This window comes from Vollenhovia emeryi, unplaced genomic scaffold (assembly GCF_000949405.1).
Source record: "Vollenhovia emeryi isolate VEMERY1.0 unplaced genomic scaffold, V.emery_V1.0 DF939120.1, whole genome shotgun sequence".
In the NCBI taxonomy this organism is placed as follows: domain Eukaryota; kingdom Metazoa; phylum Arthropoda; class Insecta; order Hymenoptera; family Formicidae; genus Vollenhovia; species Vollenhovia emeryi.
The window spans coordinates 2,999,187-3,012,296 of record NW_011967246.1 but is presented as its reverse complement, the minus strand read 5'-3'; the positions used below and the strand labels follow the sequence as shown (position 1 = coordinate 3,012,296).

Below are 13,110 nucleotides of genomic sequence, written 5' to 3'. Positions count from 1 at the left end.
TGTCCACGATGCTTGGCCCAAGTTCTAGTTCTGGGAAATGAATGGCCAATCAACGTGCAGCTTTTATGGAATAGCTGCAAGTGTGAGCAAGCAAATATGAGAGTCAGATGAGATAAACAAGTGAATCAATCAATCGTTCTGACTTTGTATTATTTAGAACAATAGATTAATTCACTTATTTATCTCGTCTGACTCTCATATCCATTTGAGAAGTTAGACATAAACCATAGCTTGTGTACCGTTAGCCCTCATTCACATGGAGCGTAACTTGCATAGCGTAAAGGCCTTTGCACGTAAAAAAGCGTTAACCGTAACCGCAATTTTAGTCCGTAATCGTAGTTTTCAACACGTACAGACAGATGGAGCAACCCAAGTAAAATTCCTAAGGTTACGGACTAAAATTACGTAGGGTCCGCAGGTTATGGACTAAAATTACGGTTACGGTTAATGCTTTTTTACGTGCAAAAGCCTTAACCTGCGTATCACCAATCACAGGGTCATTCTGATAGAACCGTTTCAATAATTCCGTTGAACTAGTCCTGTGATTGGTGATACTCAGGTTACGCTACGCAAGTTACGCTCCATGTGAATGAGGGCTTAGGCTGGATTCACATGGAGCGTAAGTTGCGTAGCGTAACCTGCGTATCGCCAATCACAGGACTAGTTCAACGGAATTATTGAAACGGTTCTATCAGCAAGACCCTGTGATTGGTGATACGCAGGTTACGCTACGCAACTCAGGCTGAAATCACATGGTGCAGAATAGAGCTGCGGAATAGAACGTGCGTCATAGAAGCAACCAATCAGAGCCAGACATTTCCTTCACTCGTTGATACGGCAAGCTCTGATTGCCTGTTTCTATAACGCACTCTCTATTCCGTACTCCTATTCTGCATCATGTGATTTCAGCCTTACGCTCCATGTGAAAGCACCCTTACTGAGTGAATCTACGTAGTTGCCATCGACTTTGTCAGGGGGCGCATCTGTTTCTGAGCTAGTAGACTTCCGGTGGCCGCTCTCATGTCTCCTGCCCACTGGACGCGGTAACGTTGCCGCGCAGCGGAAACCAGAGCACTAGCCAATCCACTTCCGAACGCACGAGACGTTGATTGGCTAGTGCGACCAGCACGACACGCGACGCGCGATTATCCCTTGAACGTATGTACAGGCTTTATAGGAAAGCGTACAGTTTTCTCATAAAGACTGTACGCCCATTGGATTATCGCGCGTCGCGTTGGTCTGCTGGAGCCATTAGAAGAAATTGACCAATCACAGTTCATTAATCTCCTTAAAGCCCGTATCAGACTACGGATTGGGATTGGGATTAGATTGAAATTTAACCAATCACAGTAAAGTTTACTAATCTCAAGTGCATAACTTTTACTCTGATTGATCAAATTTCAATCTAATCCCAATCTCAATCCGTAGTCTGATACGGGCTTTATACGTTACAACCACATGCTACCAACGCTTTTCCTTCCGAGATAGAATACGTTCGGGAAGCTCACCGTCTGCGGTATTTAGGCCCGGTGCACCAACCTCACGTAATTTTAACTGTAGCTTAATTCACTCTTCGTCTCTTTCTGTTTCCCTTAAGCCCGCTGCAGACGATGCTATTTTTCCTGCTAAATTGCCTGCAATCTAATAAATTACTAGAAATTCTGAATGATGAGTGGTGCAACGATAGTAATTTATTAGATTGCAAGCAATCCAGCAGGAAAAATAGCATTGTCTGCAGCGGGCTTAAGTTAAGTGACGTTGGAGCAACCAGGTCTTAAGCCCGCTGCAGACGATGCTATTTTTCCTGCTGGATTGCTTGCGATTTACTAAATTACTATCGTTGCACCATTCAGCACTCAGGATTCCTAGTAATTTAGTAAATCGCAAGCATTCCAGCAGGAAAAATAGCATCGTCTGCAGCGGGCTTTAGCTGTTTGCGGAGCTGCTAGAGGGTAGCGCTAGAAAACGCCACCATCAGGTATTTTCAGATTTTGACTCTTTCAACTCTTTCTTCTTGTTCGAAGTTACCGAAGACAAACATTTCGATTCGTAAAAATGTCGGACAAGACGATTGCATTTTCTCAAGTACGTCTAGCCGTCTTGTGTTTCGTGCCTCGATGGAAATGACTACGCCTCAATAGGTACTTTTGTTTTCTCCTAGACCACGAGCGAGAAGCGGACAACGCGAGGACCCGAGTCTTCTTCGTTGCTTTTGCCGCGCAACGTTGGCGATCCTGCGACGAACCGCCGTACAGTGCCGCGTCGCTGCATCGTCTCCTGGCGCCACCTACGATAGAAACGATGCCTAACCTCAACGATCTCGCGTAGACGTCCGCGACGACCCGTCATCGAACGAAACGAACGACGGCGCACGGTGTCGGCTGTTTAATCGACTATATTTCGATAAGACGACCGCGGCGGCGATAAGAACGGCCGCGTTCGCCGTCGCACAATCGGCTTTGCGCGCACGCATTTTCCCGCCCTTTCAACCGGCCGACATTTTATTTGGTGGGGGGCAAAAAGAAACGCACCAAAACATAAAAGGTCGGCCCTGATTGGCTTACTTTTTGCGGCTTATCTGAAATAAGCCAATGGTAATGGGAGATTTTCCCCGTACACTGGCCGTATGCCGCACGAGTGGCGTGGGGTCGCGATATTCGAAGCTGAAGAATCCTTTTAGCCGTAGCGGATCCCGTTCCAGGTAAGAAAAATCCAAATATTTTTCGCGGGCCGCGTTGACAGATCCGCGGGACGCCGCGCGGACGATCCGCGCGTACGTACGCACCGTCGGACCCGCCCAACGCGAGCGTGTTCGTTGGCCGTAGGCCGCTACCGTGCTGCGTTCCTCGTACGTATACCTTTTATTTCCGTACTACCGTCAGCACACGGCAGCAAATGGCTGCCCGGACGGGACGCGTCGTGCGCGTACGCCTCGTCGTTGTGCCGTCTCGTCGCGCGTTATCGAGATACCGTGCGACGTGAGGACGAAGGAACGAACGACGGCGAGCCACGGCGACGCGGATCGGCTCGAGGAGACGCTCGCAGCCGCGGCCGCGGCCACCGCTCGCTCGCTCGCTCGCTCGCTCCGCCGCCGCCACCGCCGCCGCCGCAGCAGCAGCAGCCACCGTCGCCGCCGAGTCAACGACGTGTTGACGTCAAGGCCTACGCGCGCGTGCACGTCCCGCGTTTTGCGTTGCTCGCGCTTTTGCCGTGCATCGCGACGAGCGAACTCGCGCGACGAGGATGATGTGGCCGTGGTCGAAAAATCAATCGCACTCTCTGTCATCGTTTTTCCAACATGCATGGCGCGGTGCGTCGGGACGCGCCGCCAAGTCGGTTTCCCGCTTCCAAATCTCGCGGAAAGCTGTCAAGAACGCGCGGGCGAGCGAGCGGAGTAGTCTGGACCTCGGAGAAGATCGACGTTTCCCTGTTTCTCTCTCTCTCGCTCCCTCGCTCCCCCCCTCCCCCCCTCCCACCTCCCGCGCTTAGATTATTTTTCTCGACATTCGCGTACGAGTCCGTTATTGCCAGCGAAATAGATCGCGATGCTCGTGAGAGCAGGGCGGAGGGCAAGACAAAATAACAGAAAGAGTGAGAGAGAGATATATATAGATAGATAGAGCGACGGGAGGGAATGAGAGGAAGACGGAAAAGTGTTTACACGTAGGCGTTTCTCCTACCGACGGTGCATCTCTCGCGCGCGCGAAGCGCGCGGCGTAGCGTAAAGGTGCGTCCAGGCTCGTCGTCACATACTGCGCATTGATATCGCGTTGCGAGCGGCCAACGGTTACGTCGCGGCCAACATGGTTGCGACTCGCCGCCGTGCCATATCGACTGCTCCGTCGGCGGGTAGGAGGGGCGGGGGGGGTGGAGGGGAGGGGGAGGGAGAAGAGCTTTACAACATATCTTATTTATTTGAGCGTCAAGCTCTTTATTCGGCGCAGTGAGGTTACGGGTTTGGACGCGGCTTTAAGTGCGCGGCAGCCGACGGCGACGGCGGAGACGCCAAAGACGCCGAGAGCCAGGCATGTCGTCGGCGGACTCGCTTGACGGTTTTTATCCGATCCGCTAGTCCTCGTCCGGCGCGGTGGGTTCCCGTGGGTCCGAGGCAGACGCCACCCCGACGCACCATAGGTTTCTTTCCGCTTTCTTTATTCCTCGCTGCTCCGTTTCTTTTTTAGCTGCACCCGCCTGTACTTTCTGTCAATTCTCGCCCACCTCCGTGCGAGACGTGTTCGATTGACGCGTTCGATCGCGGGCTCCGCCGTAGTACGCGGTTACACTTGTCGCTCGCGATCGTCGTGTCGCGAGGGGGATTCCAACGATTTCGTGTCATTTTGGACGTTCGGTTGTTTGATCCGATGTGTGCGCGGGATGTCAACGACCGGACGGAACAAAGGACGGGGAGGGGGGCAATTTACCGACGATCAAAGCGTAAAGATGCACAGACGAGCGTGCATTTCCAATTTTGCAATTTAAATTAGCACGCGAATTGCAGCAGCCGGGATCGATAATTAGTCGTCTTGCAAATTTCCGTGTACGCCGTTTTTCACTTTGGGTGCAAAAAGTGCAACGTGGTGCAGCTAAAAAGAGCAGAGCCCGCACGAAAAACGTGCGATCGATGGATACCCCGGATGGACGCGCGATGTTCGGGAATTAAAACCCGGTGCGGCGACAACGTGTAATTCCCGCAACAAGTTCAGATCTCGCCGGGCATTTTTCAGAGCGTGGAAAATGTACGGCGGGGTGCGCGGGCGAAATTGCGGAAATTCTGATTAGGAATATTCAAGCCGGTATTAGAAATTTTCGCGACCAAGGGGGAGACACATTTACCAAGATGGGAAGAATGTAGAAAATTTGCACGAAAACATAGACGTTAATAAGCCGGCAAATATCAAGCGCGGACGAGAATGGCACTTCTTTCTGCTCAATAGGCAGGGCTGGGAAGTAACTCGTTACTTGCAACGAAGTTACAGTTACAGTTGATATTTTTTGGTAACTTAACTTCGTCACTTTCTCTCCGTCTGTAATTGTAACTTAACTCGGATACGTTTTTTTAACTAGTAACTAATTGAATATATTTACTTTAATATTTTTTCAGGGTTGGAAAGTAACTCGTTACTTGTAACGAAGTTACAGTTACTATTTTTGGGTGACTAACTTCGTTACTTTCTTTCCATCTGTAACTGTAACTTGACTCAGTTACATTTTTTCGCTAACTAGTAACTAATTTAATAGTTATTACATGAATAGTTACTTTATATATTTTTTAAACCTCCACAGATCGCATTAGGTCTTGCATTTGCACGTAAACGCTTTATAATTCAAACGCAGATTTGATATTTTTATTTTATTGCAAGAAAGTAACTGCAAAGTAACGATCCGTTACTTTTTTAGTAACTGTAACTGTAATGCGTTACTTTTCAGAATAGATAACTTGTAACTGTAACTAGTTACATTTTCAGTGAAAAAACTGTAATTGTAACTAGATACTTTATAAAGTAACTTTCCCAACCCTGTATTTTTTAAACCTCCACAGATTACGTCAGGCCTTGCATTTGCACGTAAACACCTTTATCGACACTTAACAATTGAAATGCAGATTTGATATTTTTTTTTCATTGCAAGAAAGTAACTGCAAAATGACGATTCGTTACTTTTTGAGTAACTGTAACTAGTTACATTTTTAGCGAAAAAACTGTAACTGTAATTAGATACTTTTATAAAGGAACTTTCCCAACCCTGTTTATAGGGTAACACGACCAAATGCGGATCAAAAATTTGATGAGGCGCTAAGAAGTGACATTTTAAAGTAATTCACTGAAATTTTGCTCTTATATATTTACAACTTTGTGCTATATTGTCGACATCATAAATATCAACGTGTTTTTATGTCGCTTATCAGCGACTCATCAACTTATTGATCCGAATTTGGTCACCTTGTCCTAGAGAAATTAAGAAATATATTAGGTTTATCTTTCAGGGGTTGAAGTCGCGAAATATATTACTTGATACTTTCGATCTTGAGCCAATGGTGCACGATAGTATTTTACCTACTGGATTGCTGACGACAGCCAATTAGGATGCAGAGTTTTCGATCAGGTAAACTTAAGGCTAAATCCTGATTGGCTCTCGTAAGCAATTCAGTAGGAAAAATAGTATCGCGTGCCGTTGGCTTTAGTTAGGCATTTAAACGTTACATAAACGTTACTGCTCTACGTCGAACCACACATACTGGTTACTTCTTTCATAATGCTGAAACTGAAGACGAGTACATCAATATTAATACGTACTGCAACGTTGGAATGCCAACGGGATTTGTTATAAACACTTTGCTATCGTCGGGAAATTTATTCTCGTAAATATAAAACGATAAATGGCAGTAGGCAAGAAATACAATTGTAGAGGAAAGTCTCCTATCATAAGATAGGATCCTAATACGGGATACCGGGGTTTCTGTTAAATTAATAGGGCACCATCGGTTGATTCCACCATGAATTTATTGCTCTTGGAGCGAAATTTCAGTTTAGTGGAAAATTCATTGCTAGATTGTGTAATCGTAGCGAGAAAAGATTTGTGATTGAATTTGGGTGTTGAAAACCTGCTATCTCATATCATCGAAGCTTATCTCATAATAGAGAGCTCTTCTTTATATTCACATCTGCGCTTATATTGTGCCTCGATTGCATTTTTTACGGTTTTCTATAAGCGAGTCAATTATTATCTATAACATTTTCACTCAACGTTGCTTATTTACGTCGCTTAAAATAAGACGTTCTTATTATTAACTGGTTGTTAGGATAAATATCACCAGACGTCTGAGTGGTCGAATTGGTATTCCGTCACGAATATTGTGGGGAGATCCAGACTGAAGTAATATTTTTCGTTGTAACTTAGTGATTTTAATACAATGCTTAGCATCAAAAGTTGAAAATCAATTGTATCAACTTTAAGTAAATTCATTTACGTTAGGAGCATAGAGAGGCAAATAAGAGCCAAACGCTAGAAGTTAGGTGCGGAAATCATATTAGATTTAATGTTAAATATCTTATTGTTGGACTTCAGATGTCATTGACAAGGATCACTTTGGTTGATCGAAACGTTTGACTTGTTCAACTGTATTTAACATTAAATCTAATATGATTTCCGCACCTAATCTAGCGTTTGGCTCTTATTGCCTCTCTATGCTCCTAACGTAAATGTTATCAACAAAGCCTTAATATTTACTAATTAAGTAAATTCACTACTTGAACAAAAAGTGTTTCAAGACCGACAAATGATCGACGCATTTCAATGGCAACGAGTTGGAAAAAACATACAAAATTCACGCAATGTTATTAGGCCGCCAAGATACAGCCCCGCCGAAAATGGCGCCGTCTAATTATTTGTATTATCCATTTTGCTCGGCGGAAGAAGATCAAGTTTCGCTCACTTGATTTACAACTTTGCACAGTCCATTTGCATAGTCGCGCGTGTCTCTTCTCTTTCGGCTCCCAATAGGAATCGTGAGCGTTGCTCGGGACACCCTGTGTATAAACGAGCGTCGTGTATCATAACGTTGCGCCCTACGGTGTTTCAAGCCTCGCAAGCACTCGCGGAGCTTTAACGAAGCTTAAACTCGCTCATATACTTACACATCGACCACGGTATAGTCCACGTCCAAAGGAAAGCACACAGCCGCAAACATTTTTTTTTTCTTTACTCGATGCACAACATCTCTTCGATCGATTATCCGCAAAAGCGCTCGGTCGGAACAAATCGCACCTCTGTCCCCACACGTCCCTCGATCCCCAGCACCTTCGTGTTCGTTTCGGATAATCGGCTTTCTGTTGTGCACGCTAAGAATTACGAGCTAGAGTTATGAGTTATCTAAGAGTTACATCACCGGTGCGCTACGAATAAACCGTGCGATTACGCTTTATTCCTCTCGAAACTTTCGTCCCAAAATGCCCTCCCTCCGATAAATTATGGGACTACGTCGGAATTGTTGTGCTTCTTTATTGGTAAAATTCTTTACTGGAATTGTTACAATTTAACAATTTCGACGCGCGGAACTTTTTCAGCTTCGAAAAAGAGTATTATGGGATGTCGTTTCACAATTCTAATTAGCGGCTGTCTATCGCGAAGCAATCGTTAAGCCTGTATTAGTAGGCTCCTTGTAGTTATTCTAGGAGCTAATCACGTGATATTACGTAGATAAACCAATAGATAAATTTTGTACTTTCGAATGTGCTTGCTATATCGATACTTGCGTTTGTCAGTCTTGATGAAAATAGAATTTATAAAGTACAGTCGCGAGTCTGTATTGATTGACAAAGTTGCGGTTCTAGCGACATACCAGGGCTTAAAACGTAATTAAATGTGAGAATGTTGAGAGCAAATTCGAAAATATCGGAGACACTCTTGCGTCTTTTGGAACCTAAGTTTGTGATTCGAAAATATCGGAGACACTTGAGCTTCTTTTAGAATTTAATTTAGTGATTTCTATTAGAGGACGCCGAGATGCGCGGGCAATCAAACTTCACCATGTATTCGTATGCATCGGCTGTTTTTGTTTCAACTGTCCGGTAAAAGGCACGCCGGCGGGGCGCGACAATTGTATCGCCACATGGCGCGATTCGAGGCCCCCGAAAGGGCAGATGGTGCGACTCGGAGGGTTCCCGCCATTGTGACACCATTGTTTCTGTCCCGCGCGGCCGCTCGCGAGCTCATTGTATTAGATAAAGAATTACGATACACATTTCGAAAACGCAGGCGCTACATTCTCCAAGACGTACATACGTCAAAACGTGGGAATCTGATGTGCGCGTAGGGCGCCCTTTTCTCCCTCGTTTACCTAACGGATCTCTGGGGTCTTTCGAAATCCTAACGGGCGATACTCGGGCTCGCGTATAAGAAAGTTATAAGCTCTACGGAAGTCTTATTTCGATCCCTCCCAGGAGCGAGGAAAAACTGGGTTTCCCGCGGATACGTCTCGAGACGGAATCCGCGTTAGGGCCTGTGCAAAAAGATTGTCGTTAGTACTTACGATTCCGTAGCGAGGGCCTGAGCAGAATGGTCGTCTTGTATTCTTAAGGCCCGGTCTACAACGAATTGCTAGTCGTTAGTCAGAAGTCGGAACTACATGTCGATACTTTTCCTTTCTAGGTGGAAGAAAAAGGTCCGTCATATAGTTCAGACTTCTGACTAACGACTAGCAACTCGTTGTAGACTGGGCCTAAGACATAGGACAGTTAAAGTCTGAGCAGAAAGTCTGTCTTGTACTCTTGAGACAATGTTTTATGTTTTACGTCTTTGTCTTAAAGTAACGCATAATAACTGTCTTGTGACTTAAAAATATAAAACAGCCGGTCTGCTCAGGCCCTTATTGTGCGTTACTTTAAGGCCCGGTCTGTAATGAGGCGTTAGTCGTTAGTCAGAAGTCAGAACTATATGACGGACCTTTTTCTTCTACCTAGAAAGGAAAAGGATCAACATATAGTTCCGACTTCTGATTAACGAACAACAACTCATTGTAGACCGGGCCAAAGGCAAAGATTTCAAACATAAAACATTGCCTCAAGAGTACAAGACCGCCATCCTGCTCAGGCCCTAAGACGCAAGTCAACGCACAAAGAATTGTCGTGGACGTACGTCGCATTTGTCGCATCGCATGGCGACATACGTCTACAATTCTTTCTGCGTTGGTTTCCGACACCGACCTGAGTCCTACGACAGAACTGTAAACGGTTACGACGATCTTTCTGCTCTGGCCGTCGGGGTCAGAGCACAAAGCGACGTAATAGCTTACGGCGAGACGTAAGTCGTAAGCGTAGATCACGCACAAGCTTTGGCCGCATGTCCGTGGTTACTTCCACTTACATACGATTTTACATTTACGCCAAAGCTTGTGCGTTATCTACGTTTACGGCTTACATCTCGCCGTAAGTCACTACTACGTCGCTTTGTGCTCTGCCCCTTATCGCAAACGTTACTAGAGATTCTCGCGGCCAGCTCGCGATGCCCGTCGAGCGTAATTGAACGCCCCTTCTCCCGACGTCGCGTTTCCCGAATCGAACATTTTGTATCATATTTTCGAAGCCACGCTCGGCGCATTTCGGACGGCGCTCGGCGACGCGGCGGTACGACCCGTGTGTGGAATCGGCCGGCCCGAACCGGACCGGCCGTTGTTGGGCCGTACCAACATGATCGGGGAATTCGGACTTCCCGTCCGGCTGCTCCGTCCCTCCCCCCCCCTCCCCCGTGTTCTCACGGCTCTCGCCATTTTCCCCGGATCGTACGATTCCGCGGCTCCCCCTCCCCCTCCTCCCACCCGGCTGCTCGCCGCCTTCCGTCTCCCGTTAGAAGTACGCTAATTTCAACATTTTCGTACGTTTCCATACTAACGTACGTGCGTTCGTTAGGTTGCCAATGCTGGGGCCCTGGGAATGCGCGATGGCTTTGTCTCTCCTCGTCTTTCTCGCGCCGCCAGTTCCCTCGCCTCTCTCGCGCGCCCGTGCGTACCCCCGACTCCCCTCCGCTTCTCCCGCTCCCGTTCCTTTCCCCTCTAACCTCAACAACGCCGCTGCCTCTCCATTGCCTCTGTCTCCCTCGATCACCCCGTCTCTCTCGCTCGCGCGTCTTATTGACCCGGACCCGGTTCTCTTCTCCTCTCTCTTCGATTCGCGCCGGGTTACCCGCACCGACTCACCCGCCGCCTCACGACGGCAAGGGTTGCCAGGGGGGAGAGGGGAGCGAGGGGGTGGGTGGAGGAGGCGGAGGAGGCACCGCGGGGCGGCGGGAGGGACGCGGGAGGACAGGTCCGACGCACAGGTCCCGCGATATACATTTTCATTTCATCTTCTTGGCGCGCTATCGGCGACCGAGGAAAGTAGAAAGAAAGAAAAGGAGGATAGTATCGAGGAGAGCCAGCGTGCGCGCGCGCTTTCAGGAAGAGGCGCTCGGGAAAAATTTCGGCCGTTCCTCCTAGAGCGCGTCGATCGGGTGGCTTCACCGTTCCGGTTCGCGCGAATTCCAATTCGCAACTTCGCTCACGGGAGGGGAAAAAAAAAGTAACGCGAGGACTACGTTGCGGGAGCGTCACATTCCTGCGGTTGCGTATCGATAAAGAGATAATAAGGGGGTTGTGCACGAAGGAAGAAATGAGTTCGCGGCGCCGGCGAATTGAAACTCGCGTCAGTGGCCCTGAGTTGTAACGCGACTCGCGCCCCCTTCCCCCCCCCTCTCGTTGAAAAATTACAGATTCTAGGAAGGAATTGTATTCCGATCCGCGGCGCGCGGCTCGAACGCACCACCGGTCGAAGCGGCGATTGAGGCGCGACGGAGAAATTATTACAACTTCGTGCGCTTATCGCCAAGGTATTTCTTTCAAGATGGCGCGTAAATGACGCCTTGCCGCTGACGCACGCGAATCCCGGCCTCGAGACCGTTCGCGCGCGATACGCGAGTCGGGCCTCGCGTGGTCGATCCTCGGGGGCACATTCCGTTCTCGTGAAATTTCATCGCTCTCCCGAAGGTTCTTCCGTATCGACCGACGAAGAGAGCGGCCCGTTCGTCGTCGCCGGTCGGTAAAGACAGCGGGCGCGCGTCCGCGTCCGCGTCCGCGTCCGCGTCCTCGTCCTCGTCCTCGCGCGCGTACGTGTCAGGAGCGCGAAAAAGGGCGTAAAGCGACGGGCGCGAAAAGCAGGAAGCGTCGCTCTCGTCCGATGTGGGGCAAATTCCAGCGAGCTAGCGAGAGCATAGCGGTGTAGCGAAACTAAGAGGAGCAAAAAAAAGAGTGAGAAGAGAGAGAGAGAGAGAGGTAACAGAAGAAAGAGCACGCAATGACGAGGACGAGGAGTCAGCCAGTCGGTCGGTCGCGATAAATGCATCTCTCTTTTTTCCTCTTTCCGCGTGCTTCTCTTTCTCTGCCTAAAAGTTGACCTCGAGTTTCAAGGGTAGAGAAGGGTTCGCAGTCGTTTCTGCGCCTCGCTCGCCCCCCCTTTCCCCTCGTCTCATATCTTACCGGAGGGACTGTACGGCGAGTCGCGCGCGCGGCTCTCTCGAATTCTCTACGAACGGAGAGAGAACGGAAGAGGAGAAAGCGGCGTTGCCTGTAGCGCGACGGCGGTAGACTCCCGCCATCCCCACCGGCGGTATAACGCCGTTCGATTGGCCGGCGCGCTTAGGTTCTCCTTTGTGAGCGGGCGGGTGAAAGCGTGCTTGGCAACGTCGCGAGAGTTTGCCGGCGTCCGCTGGAAGGAAGGCTAAACTGGTACGAGTGCGAGAGAGCGAGGATGAAAGAGAGAGAGAGAGACAGAGTGTGTGTGTGAGTGAGTGAGAGAAGGGGAGGGAGAGAGAGAGAGAGAGAGAGAGAGAGAGAGAGAGAGAGAGAGAGAGAGAAGGACAGAGAGGGCGAACGAGACACCCGGCAGAGGGGCGTGGAGGGGGGGACGCCATGGAAGACAGAGAAGGAGAGAGAGAAAGAAAGATAGACAGATAGACGGGGAAAGAGAGGAAGAGAGAGATCGTACGAACGCGTCCAGGCGGTCTGTTCTCGCCAGGTTCGCCCTCTGTGTGTGCGACGTCGCGTGTAGTGAGTCGGTAGAGGCGAGAGAGAAGCGAGTCGCGCGCGCGTACGCTTCTCCAATGTGAAAAAGCTATTGCTATACTACTACCATTACAGAGCCGCCGTTACTACTAATACCACTACTCTATCGCCAGCAACTCGTCATCGTCGGCGTGCTCTCCGTCGGACGTGCCGGCGTCGCTCCGCTCCGCTCTGCTCTGCGACGCGACGCAACGCGACGCGTCGCGCCAAACCGAACCGAACCAAACCAAACCAAATCGAGCCGAGCCGAGTCGGAGCGCCGTGTGCGTGTTTATAACGCGCGGAACAGGAGTACCGGCGTCCCGCGGACGCGCGTGACGCGTCCCCCGCGTCGCGCCTAAGCGCCGCACAGAGCGTCCGTCATTGGAAAACGCTGTTGCTGCTGTTACTGCTCCCCGACATTGTATCAAGGACGCGGTGTGTACACCCGTATCCTTGCGTCGGCGCCGCCGCCGCCGCCGCCGCCGCCACCGCCGCCGCCACCACCGCCGCCGCCACCGCCGCCGCTGGAAGAAGGAACC

General features: G+C 49.4%; 1 protein-coding gene across 1 annotated transcript; it reads right to left on the bottom strand.

Annotated features, from left to right (window-relative positions):
- Positions 1–6,587: 6,587 nt before the first annotated feature.
- Positions 6,588–10,828, bottom strand: LOC105570716. The gene is made up of 4 exons (XM_012028153.1): positions 10,811–10,828; positions 10,552–10,655; positions 7,635–7,838; positions 6,588–7,526 (listed from the first exon to the last, which is right to left on the bottom strand). The coding sequence occupies exons 1-4, from the start codon at positions 10,826–10,828 to the stop codon at positions 7,418–7,420; spliced, it is 435 nt and encodes a 144-aa protein (XP_011883543.1). The 3' UTR covers positions 6,588–7,417.
- Between the last annotated feature and the right edge of the window lie 2,282 nt (positions 10,829–13,110).

What these genes read in the sequence shown, in the direction of transcription:
- LOC105570716 (XM_012028153.1), bottom strand. An exon ending in GAGGCAGCGGCGTTGTTGAG is followed by an intron (nt 7,839 to 10,551) that starts GTTAGAGGGGAA and finishes CGTAATTCTTAG; the next exon opens with CGTGCACAACAGAAAGCCGA. An exon ending in GACTATACCGTGGTCGATGT is followed by an intron (nt 7,527 to 7,634) that starts GTAAGTATATGA and finishes GTTTATACACAG; the next exon opens with GGTGTCCCGAGCAACGCTCA.